The sequence below is a fragment of the Lottia gigantea genome, assembly GCF_000327385.1.
Source record: "Lottia gigantea unplaced genomic scaffold LOTGIsca_136, whole genome shotgun sequence".
Lineage (NCBI taxonomy): Eukaryota > Metazoa > Mollusca > Gastropoda > Lottiidae > Lottia > Lottia gigantea.
Genome location: NW_008707550.1, coordinates 260,402 through 278,668, shown reverse-complemented (window position 1 = coordinate 278,668; position 18,267 = coordinate 260,402). Strand labels below are relative to the sequence as shown.

The 18,267-nt window shown below is 32.4% G+C and overlaps 3 protein-coding genes across 3 annotated transcripts; 1 reads left to right on the top strand and 2 right to left on the bottom strand.

The window, feature by feature from the left end:
- Window positions 1-1,668: 1,668 nt before the first annotated feature.
- Window positions 1,669-5,072, bottom strand: LOTGIDRAFT_139441 (hypothetical protein; the record flags this gene model as incomplete). The annotated part of the gene is made up of 9 exons (XM_009049435.1): window positions 1,669-1,983; window positions 2,097-2,174; window positions 2,313-2,497; window positions 3,035-3,097; window positions 3,410-3,554; window positions 3,713-3,874; window positions 4,028-4,080; window positions 4,246-4,320; window positions 5,024-5,072. The coding sequence occupies 9 exons, from the start codon at window positions 5,070-5,072 to the stop codon at window positions 1,669-1,671; spliced, it is 1,125 nt and encodes a 374-aa protein (XP_009047683.1).
- Window positions 5,073-8,527: 3,455 nt separating this feature from the next.
- LOTGIDRAFT_238217 (hypothetical protein) lies at window positions 8,528-9,514 on the bottom strand (the record flags this gene model as incomplete). The annotated part of the gene is made up of 2 exons (XM_009049434.1): window positions 8,528-9,265; window positions 9,491-9,514. The coding sequence occupies 2 exons, from the start codon at window positions 9,512-9,514 to the stop codon at window positions 8,528-8,530; spliced, it is 762 nt and encodes a 253-aa protein (XP_009047682.1).
- A 2,835-nt stretch (window positions 9,515-12,349) lies between these two features.
- LOTGIDRAFT_57060 (hypothetical protein) lies at window positions 12,350-14,719 on the top strand (the record flags this gene model as incomplete). The annotated part of the gene is made up of 6 exons (XM_009049433.1): window positions 12,350-12,448; window positions 12,747-12,844; window positions 13,377-13,481; window positions 13,832-13,908; window positions 14,117-14,207; window positions 14,674-14,719. Coding segments are annotated over 6 exons (516 nt in total), but the record flags the coding sequence as incomplete, so codon positions are not given.
- Between the last annotated feature and the right edge of the window lie 3,548 nt (window positions 14,720-18,267).

Below are 18,267 nucleotides of genomic sequence, written 5' to 3'. Positions count from 1 at the left end.
AATTGGTCATTGATTAGCCTGACTGTTCCACAGACGTATCACAGTTATGCCTAACTCAAAAGTACAGTTGAGGCTTTCCCATCTTCATGACTGTATTGTACATAGTACCAAAAGACATGTCTTGATGTATTCATTGAAGATTCAGCTATTTATCAATACCAAAAGTTTTGCCAAATTTGGCTTTTGTCAAGGTGAAAATTCTGAAACAAGCAAAAAATGATCTGAGCAAATCACATGTGACCTTTTTAGTCTGTCCCTAACTGTGATTTCATCACATTGTTCCACTGTTGCCCCTAATATCACTAGATATTGCAGTTGAATCAATAATAAGTTAAAGAAGTGAAAGTTTGATGAATAATTTAATATTCTATATATTTACAGTTAAAGAAACAAAGATGAAATACATGTACCTTTACAACAAAGATGAATTGATGCAATAACTCAGTATGAAATAGTTGATATTAGCTCTGAATACATTTATATACTTTTATAATAAGTTGAACTTTGACACATGGAAAACTAATTCTTGACATTTCAACACTGATTGAATATATTCAAAATTTGGTTCTTTTCACTAAAATCTGTATCTTAACTTATGACTATCAATATCATAATTGAACTCTACTGATAAACATTTAATATAAAGAGAAATTGAAGTCAAACATCTCATTAGCATACTTTAGACTGAAAATATACAGATCGAACTATTCTTTTCCTCTTTCACCAAATTACTTCCTAACAAAATATTCCAAATTTTAATTCCCATAGACTTCATTTCATTTTACAAGACTTAGTTTAAATCTACATTCCTTTCCTTTGGATGACTTGAATTGTCTAAATTTTCCTTATAAACTAAGAAAATAAAAATTCAATAAGTACAGAACCAAACAAAAATATAAATTTGACAAATTATAGATATTTTTACAATAGATTCTAACAAAAGAAATTTATTTTAAAAAAGCTTTTTGCACAAATGTAAGAAATATTTGCAAAACTTTACAAAATACGAAAATACCCATGCGTAACAAAGTAAATTAAGTAAGTAGAAGTAAGTTAATCTTTAACTACTGTTGGTGTATTGTTAGTTGGTCTTATCAATGGTGGGGGTTGCTGTAAGATTGTCTTCTGTGGTAACAATCTCCTACAAAGAAACAAGTATTCAAGAAAAGTCAAAGAAATATTTATTGTCCAGCATACAGTTTACCAAATAAAAAATGCCAAATGTCAATTAATACTTCCATATTGTTCTACATATTACATATTTGACAATATTTCACAAAAGAATATAATAAAACTTACGAAGTATTTGTATTAGAACGTCCAGTGGGTGGGTTTTTAAGTAATGGAGGTGGTACAGTTGCTATTCCATTATTCTGTGGTGGTTGAGATGTATTATTATTTTCTGGAGCTTTATCAACTTCCATCTGAACATAGATACACATATTAGATAAACAAAGCATCTTTATAAATAATAACATTCCAAATATCAAACAGCTATGAAAATTTGGGCATTTATTCATGTTAGAATAGATATCCACTTAACATATTGTGGTCTTGGAATATTGATTTAAAATTGTCTCCCTTAGTGTATTTGAGCTGGTGATCAAAGGTAGCATGCTTGATTTGAGAGTTCAGAACAGGTTCCAACTGTCCCAATTTAGCCCTCAATCAAACAGTATGGAAGCGAAATATCTCACATTCAAAATTTCTATTTCTTCTGCACCTACTATTTACCTTGACTTCTTTCTCATCTTCTATTTCTTCTTTAATATCATCAGTACCATGTTCAGCCTCATATTCTGCTAATACTTCATCCAGATTATATCTTCTTCGAAAATTTACAAAAAAACTTCTTAGATGAGCTTCAGTTTTATTACCAATAACTTCAGCTATAGCTTTAAAATCTTTTCCATATTTCCTGACACCTTGAACTGCTAATAATAGTTCTTCTGTTGTCCAACGAGCATTGATTCTAGTATTACCCTACAAAATATCATAGTATTCAAGATAAAAGTTGTTTTAGACTAATACCAACAATATTTAACTCTTTAAAACTTATTAAGTGTACACAAAAAATTTCAAATATAACCATTTACCTCAGAGGGTCTTAAGTCATCGATTCCTTTAGCAGTTTTATGTTTCTGTAGACCAATCATCTGTTTGTTGTTTTGCACCTGAAATAAACAAACATAATTTACCTAATTACAAACAAACAACCAAATGTAATTATAACAAGAATTTTAAAAAACAGATCACATAACAACGAGACATCAAAAACAATAAAAAATTGTATTTACTTTATCATTATTTACCTGTCGTTTTAACGAGACAAGTTCAGCATCCAGAGAATTCAATAAACTTTCTGGTTGACCAGGTGGTCCAGATACCATAGCCATAATGTCTTCTTGATTCAAATACATTCCTTTAGGTGGGCGTCGTTTATGTTTGATGGGATTGTGCCGATTGTGAGATTGAGATTCATGTCTTCTTAAATTAGCTGGTTTCATTACACCATGACGTCTAAAATAAAATAGAACAGACTAGTATTTAACACTTCCATTTTTTGGAAAATAATCATTTAAATTTTGGTATCAAAATTTTTTAATTTCTAAAAGTGACCATATATATCACTGAAAACTCTGATGTGATCACTGATATAAATGATACATAGCTTTTAAATAGTTTTAAGAAAAGACAACTCTGTCTCACCTCCAATATTGGTAACATCCAGCACACATTGAACCTTTGGGAGTAACATGTATCTGAGATGTAGTAATACCACAATTACAACACGACTTCTTATCATCTTTCTATAAATATAAATGATTAGAATGTTAAATGTTTAACAGTGTGTATCAGATTATGGATGACATGTGAAGTCACCCACAGAAAAAATAACAAAGAGAAACATCAAGTTTTGCCTTTTAAATCAGATTGGCTTAGATGACAGTAGACACAATCATGTTGGCTTAGATGATGTATGTTGGTTTAGAAGACAAATGATGGCATAAATGACACATGTTGACTAAATAACTCACCCCATTTTCTTTTGTATCATGTTCACTATCAGAATTATCACTACCATCATCTGATCCACCTTCACTAAAATCAAATTTTATAATATTGTTTATCTATGATAAATGAGTCTACATCATTAAAGGCCATTTTAGGAAATTGACAATTTCAGCTAATTCCACAAATCAGAATGAAAACTTGACTTCAAATTCATCAATAAGCAGTTGCTAGTATTTTTAGTAAATCAAGGGCTGTAACTCAGGAAATATTTGTAGAATAATACTGAAAACTTGTTTATGTCAAAGATCTTATGTATAATACTCTACACAAATTTTCATGAAAATTTCCGCTTATAACGATGTCCTATATGAAAAGATAGATTTGTAATCCTAACCTATAGAGAAATTAACTAACCTATCATCCTCTCCTCGTTGTTGACCATGTTTTCTAGCATGTTTATCCATCACACTGGTTCGTGATCTGGTTTTCTTCCAGGAATAATAATATTTAACAAGACTAGCTATAGACTTATCAGGTAACTAGAAAATAACATGAATGGAGAACTAGAATAAATTTGTATTTTCATTAGAAATAGTAAAAAGAATCTGAGGCTGGTTGTTGAATTTCAATGTTTTTCTATACAAAAACTGAATCATTTCAGAAAGAAAAGTTTTTTTCTTTTAAAGTCCTTCCTTACCATTTGTCTAATTCTGTGAAAACTCTTGCCATGGAAACTAAAAGCTTGTTCAAATAAGACTTTATCTTCAACTGTCCATTCATCAGGAAAAGGTGTAAAATTAGCTAAATCTGTCAGAGCCTTCTCAACATTATGTTTATGCCAGAATAACATTCCCAATGCCTGAAATTAGGTTAATATACACAACATATTATATTTACTATTATCATGTCTTCATGAAACTGTCCAAGAGATACATATACCTGTCAGCAAGCTTAATCAAATTATCAAAGCTTGATGGTAATCACATAAAATATTGTAATAAAATTTAAATACCTGTTCTGTGTTATAGCCATGTTTCTCTTTAGCTATTATAGTATACTCATCAACTAGAATAAAACACAATATCCTTTTATTATGATACTTCTTTTAGAAATTATTACAATAATCAGTAGATCAACAGTGTATTTTACTAACTTAAAAACAGCATCTGACACTGTAAGCAGGTTCGGAGAAAAATTGGTCTAATCATGTTAAATAAAAAATTGATTTACCTTTTGAATCAGAAATGGTAATACTTGGAGTCCACACTAACATAGCTTCTACTTTAGAATCATATTTTGATTTATCTTGATCTGCAATTTAATGTTATATGTCTTAGCCCATCAGTATGAAAAAATAAACCGTAACATTCCAGATAAATTATTTTTGTGTGATTGGCATAAATCTGGTAAGGCACCAGTAGAGGCTGTAAGATAGCAGTAAAACATATCTTGACCTGATTTTGATTCAAATGTGAGCAGCATCTGCTACTGGTAGAAAATTATCAAAAGTGAAAATTGAGTAAATTATCATGCAAACAGTCTAGGATTGGATATGTTTTTTTGAAACCTTCCAAATCAAAATACATATTTCTCCACAATTTGGCTTTTTTTTTTGTTTGATTCTGTCTTAGTAGTTCAAAACTAACTTGAAACATATCCACTTTAAAAAGTTTACGTTAACATTTACGTTATAAAATTAAAGGTAAGAAGGTAATGGCCACCATTCTCCACATTTTAGTGTATAGTTTTCATTAATTTGAATACGAAACATTCTCTACCGCCTTCCAAAATCAGACTGCCTCTTTAATCAAAATGCTGTGAGTGTTGAGCTCATTTTAAATTCTTATTCTTAGAAGAAAAAAAAACAGATGTTTACATTGATGCAATGTAAGAAGTCTCTACAAGAACAATTAAAGAATAGCCTAGTTCAATTACAACATAAAATTATGTGGAACCACCCCTTTAAAAAGATCAAGGCAAGGGAGATAATCAGAACAGTCCAACTTACCTGGTGCACAGTCTGGAATTTCCGCCTGATATTCCGATCCAACACGCATCCCATTATCTAAATATAAATCAAAATGATTTCAAGATCTAATGCGTTTCACTAAAAGCGTACCGTACAATTTTTGTTCTTTACAGTGTGACAATCCCTTTAAAAATTGTCGGATCAAGACAAAAAGTAAGGAAACTCACCCTGATCAGATTCGTCGCCACTGTCTTCTGAATGTGGACTTGCTCCTCTTGATCTGCGACCATTTCTAGAATCCTCGTTATTTTTATCTGCCATTACCATAATGTTTCATGTAAGGTTGTTATATTTGTCAAAAAATCGCTCGGTTTGCAATAAATTCACTTTAATTTTCACACTTCTGTTTCCTGAAGTGAACCACCAATGGCAGACATGTAGCGACGAACCAATAGACTATACTAAAGAGTTCGAAGTTATATCAAATCTAATTCTAAATATGAATAAAATAAAATTGATTTCATTGATATAACACAATTAATTAAACAAACAGTGTTCTATATTATGTAAAATAAAAACTATTTGTGACAATTTTATGAAACTGGTATATTTTAGTCGCGTAGTAAAATGAGAATGCCTTCTAGGTGGACTACTTTTCTGTTCAGTACATCAGCAATCAAGTTTCTTTGTACTGCCATCGGATCCATTTGACTTGACAATATTAAAGGCGTTAATTTCTTCACCTAAATTCTAAAATCTGCCCCAGCTTCGTAAGTAAAAGCAGCCTTTAACATTACTGTTTCAATATCACGAGGATTTCGTATGGTTTGAGGCACAGATACAATTTCCTGTAGGCCCTACAGATAATATCCACATGCATAGGTGCCAAAAAGAAAAATGAAGGTTGGATTAATGGTGAATACCTCCTACACATGTGTCATATATTCAGTAAGATGTAATATCAACAAATTTCCTCAAATTCAATTAATGGAATTACATTCTGGGCTAGTAGCTTACAATTTATTATCGTTCCTTTGTCTGAAAGATAAATGATAATTTGTGATACAAATGAGCCACCGTAAAATATTTATGGCTGTTTTGAGTCTTCTGTTCGCCTGTGGCTTTCAAATCATTGGTTATGAACAAGTGTAGCAAAACCACTTAGACTATGTTACAACTGATCTTAACGTTTCACTCATGACATGAGATAGAAACACCGAATGATTCTTACAAAATAGAGAGAGCTTCAATGTAGATTCACGTTAAAGATCCCTCGACAGTTGGAAATCGAAAAAGAGCAGGCTAATGCCACTGTCCTGGCAAAATTTCCCTCATTGCAGTCTGCATGGCGTTGCCCGTCTTCATTAGCCCACATGGTGCAGAAAAGTAGGACGTAAAACTTCATTCATTTCATTTCATTTCAATGTAGATTCATCAACAGTCTAGCTTCGCCCATATTTCCCCTAAGTTTCTCAAGGGTTACACGGGTAAATTCGGACCTGCGTTCACAAACTAACGAAAGCACAATTTTGATTTTATGTAATGTCTGACCGAATTTGAACAAATAATAGGCATTGATTAGTTCCACTATATGGAATTCCCCCAAAGTTACTCAATCTATTTCAAAGATAACTTTCTAAAATGTATATTGTTACACACATGTATATTGTTATACAGATAGATTGGTAGATTAGTAGCTGTGCTTAAATTAGGCAATATGAGCAACTTAAAATATTCAGCCTATATGGACAGTCATCCCGTTTCTTTTTAAAAGTGACGAGAAGTTACAGGGCGGGAAACCTGTCATGGATCAAACTACAAATGTGCACTCTGACCACTGAAAGCTGTGTAGAGTGGCCCAACTAGACGAGTGGCTGCCTGTGGGTTGGAGTCCCTCCCCCGGAATCGTTTTTAACATATCTCTCCTGCATTCAAAGACTCATCTGTAAGTCAATTTAATGCTTGTTTATTGAAGACTTAACGATTTTCAGTCTGTAGTTCATGCTATTTTTGTAGGTAGGGCGTGGACTCAGTTCAACTATGGTAGTTGAGCCACTGTATGAATGATATGACGACAAATTATTTAAGTTTTTAATTAGGCTTAGTGTGCTTTATTAAAAAAAATATGGCTTCAATTTGAAAAGTAACATTAAAAATATCAACTTTAATCTATTTATAAAGATAATAATACTTTGGTGCATGGTACTTCTTTCGTACACTAAACGTCTAGAACTCACGGGCCTAGGAAATTCGTTCAATGAAAATTACTTCGCTGCTGGCTGAAGAGTTACATATCAAAAGACGAACTATGTGTTATTTGCATTGTATATACATTTATGATAAATAATGCTGTGTATAGTCCATAGTAGCTGAACCAAATAAGTCTTTGTAGTCATGAAAATCTTCATCCTTTCATCGAAAAAACACAATACTTATTTTAACAATTGGGCAATGACCGAATTACTTATTCAAAATAATTTTAGGAATACAATCGTATAATTTTTTGTTCAAAAGACTGAAAGCATTTATAGCTATTAGTATGACTTTTCAGAATTAAAAAATCACGTCCCGTTCCTCCACAATATAAAAGATCCTGCAGATTAGGTTGTCACGATAATAGGGCTAATGACGCCGTCTCCAGCAATAACCTCAATAACAAATCACGACGGTTTAAAATGTTTTGTTAAATTTAATTTCGAGAAGTTATATGAATAAAGAGAAAATTAGAACAACATCATCCCTTTAAATGTTTTTAAATAATTTAATGAATAATTAATGAAATGCGAAGAATTCAACTTCATGATTAAATTTTTTTTAACAAATCTAACAATAAAAATACAGTATGCAATATAACAAAGATATACTTAAATAATAAATTAACAACATTGGTGGCATATTGGCATCAACACCTTAATGATCTTAACTCAATCAAACCCAGCTTGATTTATCAAGGGTAGTAGGAGCATTCGTATTCTAACCCGCGACCCAACAAGCTGCCATTAACAGCTAATCACCAGCTACAGATTCGACACTAGATCGTCGAGAAAGCTTAATATTGACAAAAAAAATAAGCATGTTGCAACCCTCATAACACACTGCGTGGCATTTTCCGAACATTCGCCAAATATAACGTAGAGCGTTAGCTCAATTTCATTTTATCCGACAATTCCCCCTTATTGTGATTAACTGAACTCGTACTGCCCTTCATAAATCAAACCCACCCATCAAGCAAACCGAGTACCATATAACAAAAATAGTTAGCCTATATTTATTTTTTTCCTTTAAAAATCCCTACTCTATTCAAGCTTTGTGATATAAAAACATGAAATACCATGTTCTTCTAGCAACGGTACGATGATATTTTACATCTCATCACATCATTATCATCGTACCGTTGCCAAAAGAACATGATGAAATACAGGCTTACGTGATATTGATAACGATGAATAATTTTTAACGCATATGAATAATTTTGTGATACTTAATTAACTTGAGCTCTAGTCAACATTTATAACAGATACCAACAATCAACTGAGCAAACAATTATTCCTCAATGTACAACTGATATTCTGGTACAATTTGATCGTTTTGTATTTCACATGATCTGAGAATTCTGTTTCTACCATCATCTTCGCCAGGCACTACATGGTCACTTACTGGAGAAATACTTCTCGGACTTGTGTTATTTGATCCACTGAATGTTGGACTGCTCCGTGGACTTCGTTGAAGGTATGGTATTAAAGATTCGTCTCTGAATATAATGACATCGTTCATTGATACTTCATTAAATGAATCTACTAAAGTCAGTCTATCAAGTAACGGAGACGGCGGTTTTCCACTTTCAATTATTGGAAGATCCATATCGACACACCCATACTCTTGTAAGAGTTCATCGGGTAGATTAGCTTGTGGTATTTCTGGATTCTGTGATGTTGTATTTGAATTTTGAAATTGCTGAACTAAATAATTGATATATGGATTTTGTTTGGGAGGATCACCAACTTGATATGATGGATTGCTGTCACCAGAGTCTCTAAACGGAGCTCCTGTGTTGCGAGACCTTAGCTGATACGGTTTAATTTTAAAAGCATCCTTTCTCGCCTCGTCTGGAATATACCACACCTGGTCCAAATCTTCTACTGTTTCCTTACAAAACAAATCCACGTCTTGAAATTCTTGTACGCCTAATCCCAAATAATCATCGTTGGTAATGCCATTGTCAATGACCTTCAATTGGTTGGTGTATCCACATTCTTCAATTTCTGGTTCAGAAATCTCCATCTGAAATATAATTGGCAGGTACACAATTTAATACCGTACCGAGAGAAAAGAATTACAATACAACAAGGATGATATTGTTGAATAACAACAATTTCCTTCGATTCATTTCTGATGCATCTGCAAAAAAAAAAAACATTATACTTATAGCCTATACTTTATTGTTCACTGTGTTTTGTTCAAGACCCAACTAGATTCAGTGTCAAACGTTAGCAAGCCTACACTCACGACTAACGCCGCAGTTACGGCCATATTTAGTCATTCACTGAGTCCGTGTCAGTAAATAAACTTATAACATTATCAGGTTAGGCTCCGGTAAGGTGAACATTACGCCTATGTCAGTCTATGTTCAGTAGGCCTCCTACTAACGGCGGTAGGCCTACTGTCTACTGAATTAAAACAATGAAATCGGTCACGCCCAACTCCTTGACCGTTTTAAAAATCAAAATGAAATTGAAAGTATAAATTCTAAAAGACACGAACGAATAAAAACACCACCTGGAAAATATTATCCAATAACTTTACAATTTCAAATTTTAGAAATTACGACTGTCTATCACACTAAACCATATTTTACCCAGTCATTATGGCCGATTCAGTGCCGATGTCGATGACGTTAATTATTTCGTAAGTGACAAGGTTTCCCGCCATTAAGGTCGGTGCTCTAATGCATCATGGGTTTTTTGATATGACATTTCCTAAAACTTAAAAACAACTTTTTCCAGTTCTTTTTGATTACCATTTTTCTTTACTTGACATAAAATTAAATTTAAAGATTTACCCAACTTTAAAATCCAAACTATTCAATAATAGAATTTCCCATAACTATTTACCGCTCGCACGAGATTTGACGGCCATTCAAGTCATGAAATGAATTATTGTTCTCTTCAACAATTACACCGGTTTGACCACCTGCTCGGTAACAGAAAAAATTTCCAATTCTACAACACTAACAGAGTTTTCGAATCATTTTTCTGTGCATATGGCGAAAATGTATGTCCTGTCCATGTTTGAGAAGAAAACTAAATATTAGGTCAAGACGAAGTGTCTTTGTTTTGCCAACTTTTAACCAACTCAACACGTAGGTTTACAACTTGATCTATTACAATTATACAAATTAACTTGATACGAATCGGTATCATATGGAATAAAGTAAGAAATGTAATCCGCAACGTATTTCGCCAATTACTTTTGAATTGAAATATAAACTGTAAATTACGATTTACACAGTGGGTATTTAGCTGTGAACTGGTTGTGTTTCTTTTTCGCTATTTTGCATGCACTTCTGTTAATCCGTGTGCATTAAGAACTTTTTGATCTATGTTGGGGATGAATTCTCCACCCTAACCTAATAGTAAATATTTCAAAATATGGCCATATATCTAACAAACCAGAAAAAAGTCACTTAATCAGTCATATTTGACACTGTTTTCTGAATTGAATATTGGCAATCACTTCCTGATGAATTGAAATATCAGTTACAAAGTACTACCGACGAGAGTCTTCAATTGCCTTTGGGTTGGTGAAAATGTCAACCACTGCAAAAGTTAGTATTTGTAAACATGATTTTACAGAGGGGAATTTTCAGTCTGAATCATTTTCACTTGAATTTTCTGGGAGGGAAGTGAGTCTATTTCAAATGTAAAATCACTGATCCTCATATTTCTAAGGGCCTGAAGACATTCATTCTAAGACAAATGGCATAAAATTGAAAATTTTATTTTGAATATTTATGAAATGAGAAAAAGAAATTCAATTCAAAGATCAATGTAGTCAGACAGTAGATTGTAATTTTGATCTTTCCTTTTTTATATGCCCACATGGAAATGTGGACGTATGTTGCTGTCCCCCTGTCTGTCCATCCGTCTGGCCCTTTGTCCACATATGTTGTATGCACGATAGAGGCTACAGTTTTTATCTGATCTTGATGAAACTTGGTTGCATGTATATAAGATAAGATCAAGTTCGAAATTGGATATAATCGGATGAACGGTTTCAGAGTTATTGCCCTTGACTTAGTAAAAACGCGTTGAATTTGGCTTGTATGCATGATAGAGGCTGCAATTTTTATCTGATCTTGATGAAACTTAGTATGCATGTATATATTGATGAGATCTAGGTCAGGTTCAAAATTGGTAATAATCGGATGATCGGTCTCAGAGTTATTGCCCTTGACATAGTAAAATTGCATTAAAATTGCCTGGTATGCCCAATGAATGTTACAATTTTGATGAGATATAGGTCAAGTTTGAAGTTGGTAATAATTGGATGAACGATTTCAGGGTTATTGCCCTTGACTTATTAAAATTGGCTTTTAGGCAGGCTATAGACTACAGTTTTTATCCAAAATGGATGAAGCTTAGTATGCATGTATATATGGACAAGTTGAAATTGGTAATAATCGGGTGAACGTTTTTGGAGTTATTGCCCTTGAATTAATTCTATGCATCTAATTTGGCTTGTAGGCCTGATAGAGACTACATTTTTTATACGATCTTGGTGAAACTTGGTATGAGATCTCTGTAAAGCTTGAAATTAGTAAAAATATGATGATTGGTTTCACATATTAAACCACTACAGACTTTGTTACTTTGTTATGATTTCTGACAGATGGTAGTGGGCGTATGTTACCTTGCCTGGCAAGCTATCTTTTTAATGTGCATGATTAAACAGAAGTACTGGCAAAAAGAAACTCTATCAGTTCACAGCTAAACGTCAACTATGTCCCTCAGAATCAGAAGGGAACTTTCAGTCCATTGCATAATAGTTTCATGTGAGTTTGTTAAATTAAATGTGAAATTACAAACTTATCAAACCTTAGACCTGCATTTCTATAGATCCTTGAAATTTCTGAAATAAAGTTGAAGCAATTGAAAATTTAATTTTGAACATTTGTGAAAGTCTTTTCCTGTTCGCAGTCACCCCAACATTGAAATGAAAACATCAATGGGCAACCACATTGTTGAAATCAATGTTATGTAAATATATTAAACATAAATAATTGGCTGAAATGATTTTGGTAACAGATTAAAATTCTTTCAGTAAAAATAAATTAATCTGAAATAGATGAAATTCAAGTCTGTGAAAATGTGGCATGAAGCTAGAAAACAGGAAAGAAAGATCAGAGGATTAATGGTGGATTATAAGAAAAGAGCTGAAAGACGAAGAGAATTTTATGAAAAAATTGTAAATATTTAGATTTTGTGACAGTAAAAGACCCATGAACTTCTTTAAGCTGTTTAGCCCATGTCCTTACACTTGAAGTTTCAGGTCCAATACAATACTGATTTTGGCAGATGTTGTTAGTGAGGCATGGCATACTTGAAAAATACCTAATGCCATTCTCCGTGTGAGCTTTTTAGTCCAGTATCTTTTTCACACAGTTCACTAATGCAATACATCTATTTGTATTTGGTATATTCATGTATAATATGTAATCTGCAGTTGAAAGATATTAATTCAAGTTTTTCTATTTATATGTAAGAAACTAGATCCAGCTCAGTTTGTACATATTTATGGTAGACCATATAAAATCCACCTGGATCCAGCTACAGCTATGGCAGCAGAAGGTCCACAAAGCATGTAAGTAAATGGAAACTTATTTATGATATGACTATTATTGGTGTATTTATAGAAGCACAAGGTTTTGTATAACATTTTAGACGTGTGGGTTAAGAATTGAAATAATAAATTTATGCAGACTCTGGATCAAGTGCTTACCCATTACTAGTAGTCAGTCAGCCGTAGACAGTTGATTTTGGGTTTCAACCTGGGCTAACATTTTTTTGGCAATACTAAGATGCCTTGCAAAATTAAAGCATAAATTTATGGACATTTACATTTAAGTTGTTTTATTCAGTAAGGCTATAAAAAAGAATGTAGGGAAAAACTAAAAAAAAATAAAAAAAGGGTAAGGATTTATATCAAGAGGGAGAAGGAATGCAATCATGGATTCCAAAAATTTAATGAAAGGCAAAAGGTTGAAATCTACTGGTACCTGAGTTTAAATACATGCTGAATACTTAAAAGACAAACATTTACATTTATGAAAATCATCATGATTTTTGTATGTTCCTATGTTCATTTGTTATAAATTTGACTTAAAATGTTTCAGGATGCCATGGCAGGGCCATACAGATAATATGATAGATAGATTTGATGTGAGAGCTCATCTGGATATCATCCCAGAAAGTGATGGCAAGTTAATAAACCCTTTTAAGTAGGTGTTTGTTATTTTGAGATTTATGGAGGTTGTAGCAGATTTAAATCTTATAGAGACTTTTTACAACCTTTATTATCATAATGATTAGCGTTACAATAAATTTGTATCTACCAGTATCTTAGTTTAACAAGTTATTCTTTGAATTTTGTTGTACCATTTCAAGGTATTTTGATCATAAAAATGCATTAATCATGGAAGAAAATTGGTCTATTGCAACTAATTTCTTCTTTTCATCATATAACCTTCACCATGTAGTCAATATTTGTTCATTATTTCTCAAAAAGTGTATTTAGCTTTGTAATTTATTGATTGTGATTTTTGATTGTTTCTAATGTTATTATTAGGAGCCGTAGTGAAGATGAAGAAGAAAGACAATGTAATTATGAAAGATATCGTTCTATTGTTGAAAATGAAGCTGCTGGATGTAAGTATATAAGTAGGAATATGATTCTAAAAAGTGTTGTGGGTAACTTACAACTCAGTTCTATTCAATGTTGAAGCAGAGACTTAGAAGAAAGGACCCTTACTGACCTTACTCTGGTAAAGTGAGAACAGACATTTTTATTATTATTTGCCAGTCTCTTGTTTATCAAAATGAAATTTGAAACTAATTGATATTATTCCAATTACAGTATCAGAAGAACAAAGTTTACATCAAATACATATAGATGAACAATTTGGATGTTTAAACCAATCTCATGAGGAAGAAAACACAAAGAAAAAGTAAACTAATTTTTCTAACATGTAACTGAAAGTGTCAGAGTAGTGTAATCATGTCTGACTTTCAAACTGAATTTTGTGTAATTTCGTAACCTTGTCTAGTACGAGGCAGCCTTGATGGACACCAGTCCGCTCATGAAGGAAAATATTTGAAGGTGGAACTGTGTTAATCCGTAAAGTTTAGTTCCTCGATAATATTGTCCAGTTGAATTTCCAGATAGTTGAAACATGCCATGCCATAACTAGAGCTATATCCCTTCCTATTTGGATTCTAGTGTCAAGTATGCAGGATATGATGCGTGTATTTTCTGGGACCCTATAGTTCATGTAGTAAAGTTGTCGAAATATTTGCTTTACTGTTACAGCTTAATTTCAGGTATTCTGAGTATTTTTCACACTTAAAGATTGACATACCATATTTGCAATTCAACAAAATATATCAGTGGGTTGATATAATCCTGTATTTTAGATCTGAGAATAAAGCTGCTATAGCCTTTACTTATGATGACAGTACATCGACTAAGAAATCAGCAGGTACTGGTAATAAAGATGAAAATGATAGTGATGAGAGTAGTGATACAGATATAGAAACTGCTGATTTAGGTATGTACTTCCCTAGATTTGGACTGGTTTTACCAGCAGACGGGAATCTTTTTGAAAATATGGTTATTATTCAAGAACTTAAACTGACTGTACCACTGAATATAGAATTCAGAGATAACTTAGGGAAGCTAGTGTGGTTTAGCAAGTTAGAAGCTTGCTCATTAAATTAGGGATCTGGCCTTGACCCTGACATAGTTTGAGATGATGCATTCGGATATTTCAACTTGGTTTTCTCTTCTGATGAAGGTGATATGGAAAATTGATATAAGATTTGGCCAACAATACTGCTGTCTATGAAAAATTTCTCCAAAATTGTACCATGAGACAAACTGTACAGGATTGCCTTGTTGAATATACTAATAATCCATTGATATTTTTAGATGTAACCTTAAATGTTGATATGTTGACACCAGAACAAATAACAGTAATTAATAAATGTGCTGAACAATATGGTATGAAAGATGATGATTATATACGGTAAGCATTAAAATTGTCAAACCATTTATTCTGTATAGTAGTTACTTTATAGCTTAACATTAGAACCAACACTTGTATACCAAGTTAAGAATTCCAACATGTAAAATAACTGAATTTGAAAAGTTTGATCAAACTGGTCAAGAAATATCTGTTTAAATATTGTTGTATGGAGATTTATTTTTGTTAGTTTGGAGTAGAAGTAAAAAACGATTTGTATGTGTGTTTATTTCTGTGCTTATTTGCTGCCAACTCTTACATCATTTTGATTTTTTTTTCAGATTGCTGAGAAAAGATAAAGATGAACTTGAAGCTTTGAGATTAGCCAAACTTTTAGAAGAGGAAAAGGCTCAATTTGCTGTAAGTATATTTTTAGTTGTATTCAACCATTTCAACAGTTTCTTTGCTTGGTGCTAAAACAATTAAATTAGACAAACGTTTCTCAGAATTCGATTGAAGGTGAAATATTTTTGAGGAATTTCACACTTTTAGGGATTTTATGTAAAAACCTTGTAATCAGTGATGCATATATATGTGTTTTTTAGGGTAGGAAGTCAAGAAGAGAAAGGCGAGCCTATAAAGATAAAAAATTAATGGGAAGAAAAGTTAGTCCACCAAGGTGAGTCAGAGTTGATGTTAATTTAAATACTTAATGTACAGAAGAATAAATCTTTTAAAAAAAATTATATTTTATTTGAAGAATATTGTTTATATTACATTGATGATCATATTTTACCTTCTCATAGCTTGTTTTGAAAATGGTTTTCTTTTGGTAAGTTTGTATGTCATTAATCTAAACCACAAGGATCCATGATTTAGAGAAATTCCTCTATTTTTCTTGCCAGTAGTATTTAAAATTTTGTGAAAGGGATAAAAAGATTTCTCCAAACATAGTAAATATCACGCAAAGCATCTTCAAATGATAAAATCTTCCCTTTTACTTTTCTTCAACTGATCTTTCCCATTTCCTCTTTTTGTGGTCCATACTGTAATGTCAAGGCCAATTCTGTATCCTCAACACTGGTAGAGTTTAATGATTAAAACCTTTATAAAGTTTGAGCAGCTTTTGCAGTTATAAGAAATATATAGGCTCACTGCATACTTTTGGGAATCATATAAATTCTGTGTTCAATTTTATCGTTAGTATGGTATATTTCATTGTAAGAACAGGACCCTGGAACATAGTATGTGACTTTCCAGGAGACTTTCAGAATAATTCTGCATAATTTCGATTGAATTCTAGCATATTACATAAAGCTTCTTTTGTTTATAATTTTAGTTATGCAGCAAGAGATAGTCCAAAATATGAACCATATAAGAAGTGAGTAGATTATCAACTGTTGATCAAGATATTGTTTGGTACATAATATTGTCAATTGCACAGGAGAACAATCTTTTTAGTTTCAATGTTTGAAAGGTTGCATCCATGAAATGAATTATTGTGAAAATCCTAAAAAAAATTTTCTTCCTTAAAGATTTATTAGCAATAGATTAAGATTTCAATTCTGTATTTCAGGTCTTCATCTTCATCAAGATCCCGTTCACGTTCACCAATAGGAGCAGGCAAGGTGATGTTCATCACAAGTTTTGGTGATGAGGAACTCCCTGTTCAGGGACCATGTCTCCCATCAGATGATAATGTACACAAATCTAAGGGAAAATCTCGGTCGGTAGTTCACTCTGTCTATCTAATGGGTGGGAAAAATAATTTGGTAGATGTCAGAATCCTAAGAATTCATGTTATTGTCTCTTCATATTTACCTTTAGTCTACCTTAAAACTTCTTTAAAACCTCAATTATTTTTATGAGTCTACATTCTTTGAGTAATCAGTGTTGTTGGTGAATATTAAGATAATATTTAGGAAGAAACCGCTGTGAGCCTTGTATTATTTGTCACATATATGAGTGTGTATGTCATAAAGTTGTGGCTCCAGCCTCCCAAGACTCATACAAAAGTATGAGAGAAAGATTTTATTTGCCTTCATTTTCATGTCATTCTTTATGCACTCTCTGTAAAATGTTCTTGCCCGTAACAAATAAGCTCTAGATAAACATGTTGATTGTTGATATAACTAATTTGAAACTATGAAACCGAGTTCTGTTTTTTGGTCCTTTACTGTCAATCTGAACGGAGTTGCCAACTTCAGAAGATGCTATGTTGTTTTGTTATATTAATTATAATTGTCATTTCAGCTGATGAGTAAGTGTCCAAATCTTAAATCTAATGAAAAACATATAATTCTCTATGTCAATAGAATATTTTATGATTTCAGATCTCCATTGAGCACAAAACGCAGAAAATCCTCCTCTTCATCTTCAAGGTCAAGATCACCTAGTCGCAATCAAAGAGGTGGGAGTTCACCAAAACGTTCATATAAGACTTCTAAAAAATCTGAACGAGACAGACGAAAATCAAGGTCGAGGTCCCGATCAAGTTCAAGAAAAAAAGGGTCAAGGTCATCAAGTAGTAGCAGATCTAGATCTTCATCTTATTCTAGTTCCAGTTCCTATAGTTCAAGATCAAGGTGAGAATTGTATGTCATTTCTGCAGACAAAATCCAGTTAATTACAAATAATACGTAAATAGAGGAGGGATGGTAGTTAAATTTAGTGTTTATTTTGACCAAATACTCTTCGAAGAGACCACCTCTATTAAGAGACAACTGTAGATTATTCCCTTGTGTGGTCTCTTAATATAGTGTCTACTCTTAACATGAAATATATTGTATTGTCAAAAAAAAAACACCTAATGGTATAGCACATGAAAGTTGTAGAAAATGTAGAATCCTAACGAAATGCCAATGATATTCTGTTTATATTTCTAGATCCAGGTCACATAGTAGATCTAGAAGTGTCAAACCTGTTATTAAAAGATATAGAAGGGAAAGTTTATCATCTAAGTCTGATTCTTCATCAGATGATAAGAAAAAATCTTCAACCAAATATTCTTCAAGTACCAAAAAGTAAGTTGAACGATAATCATTTA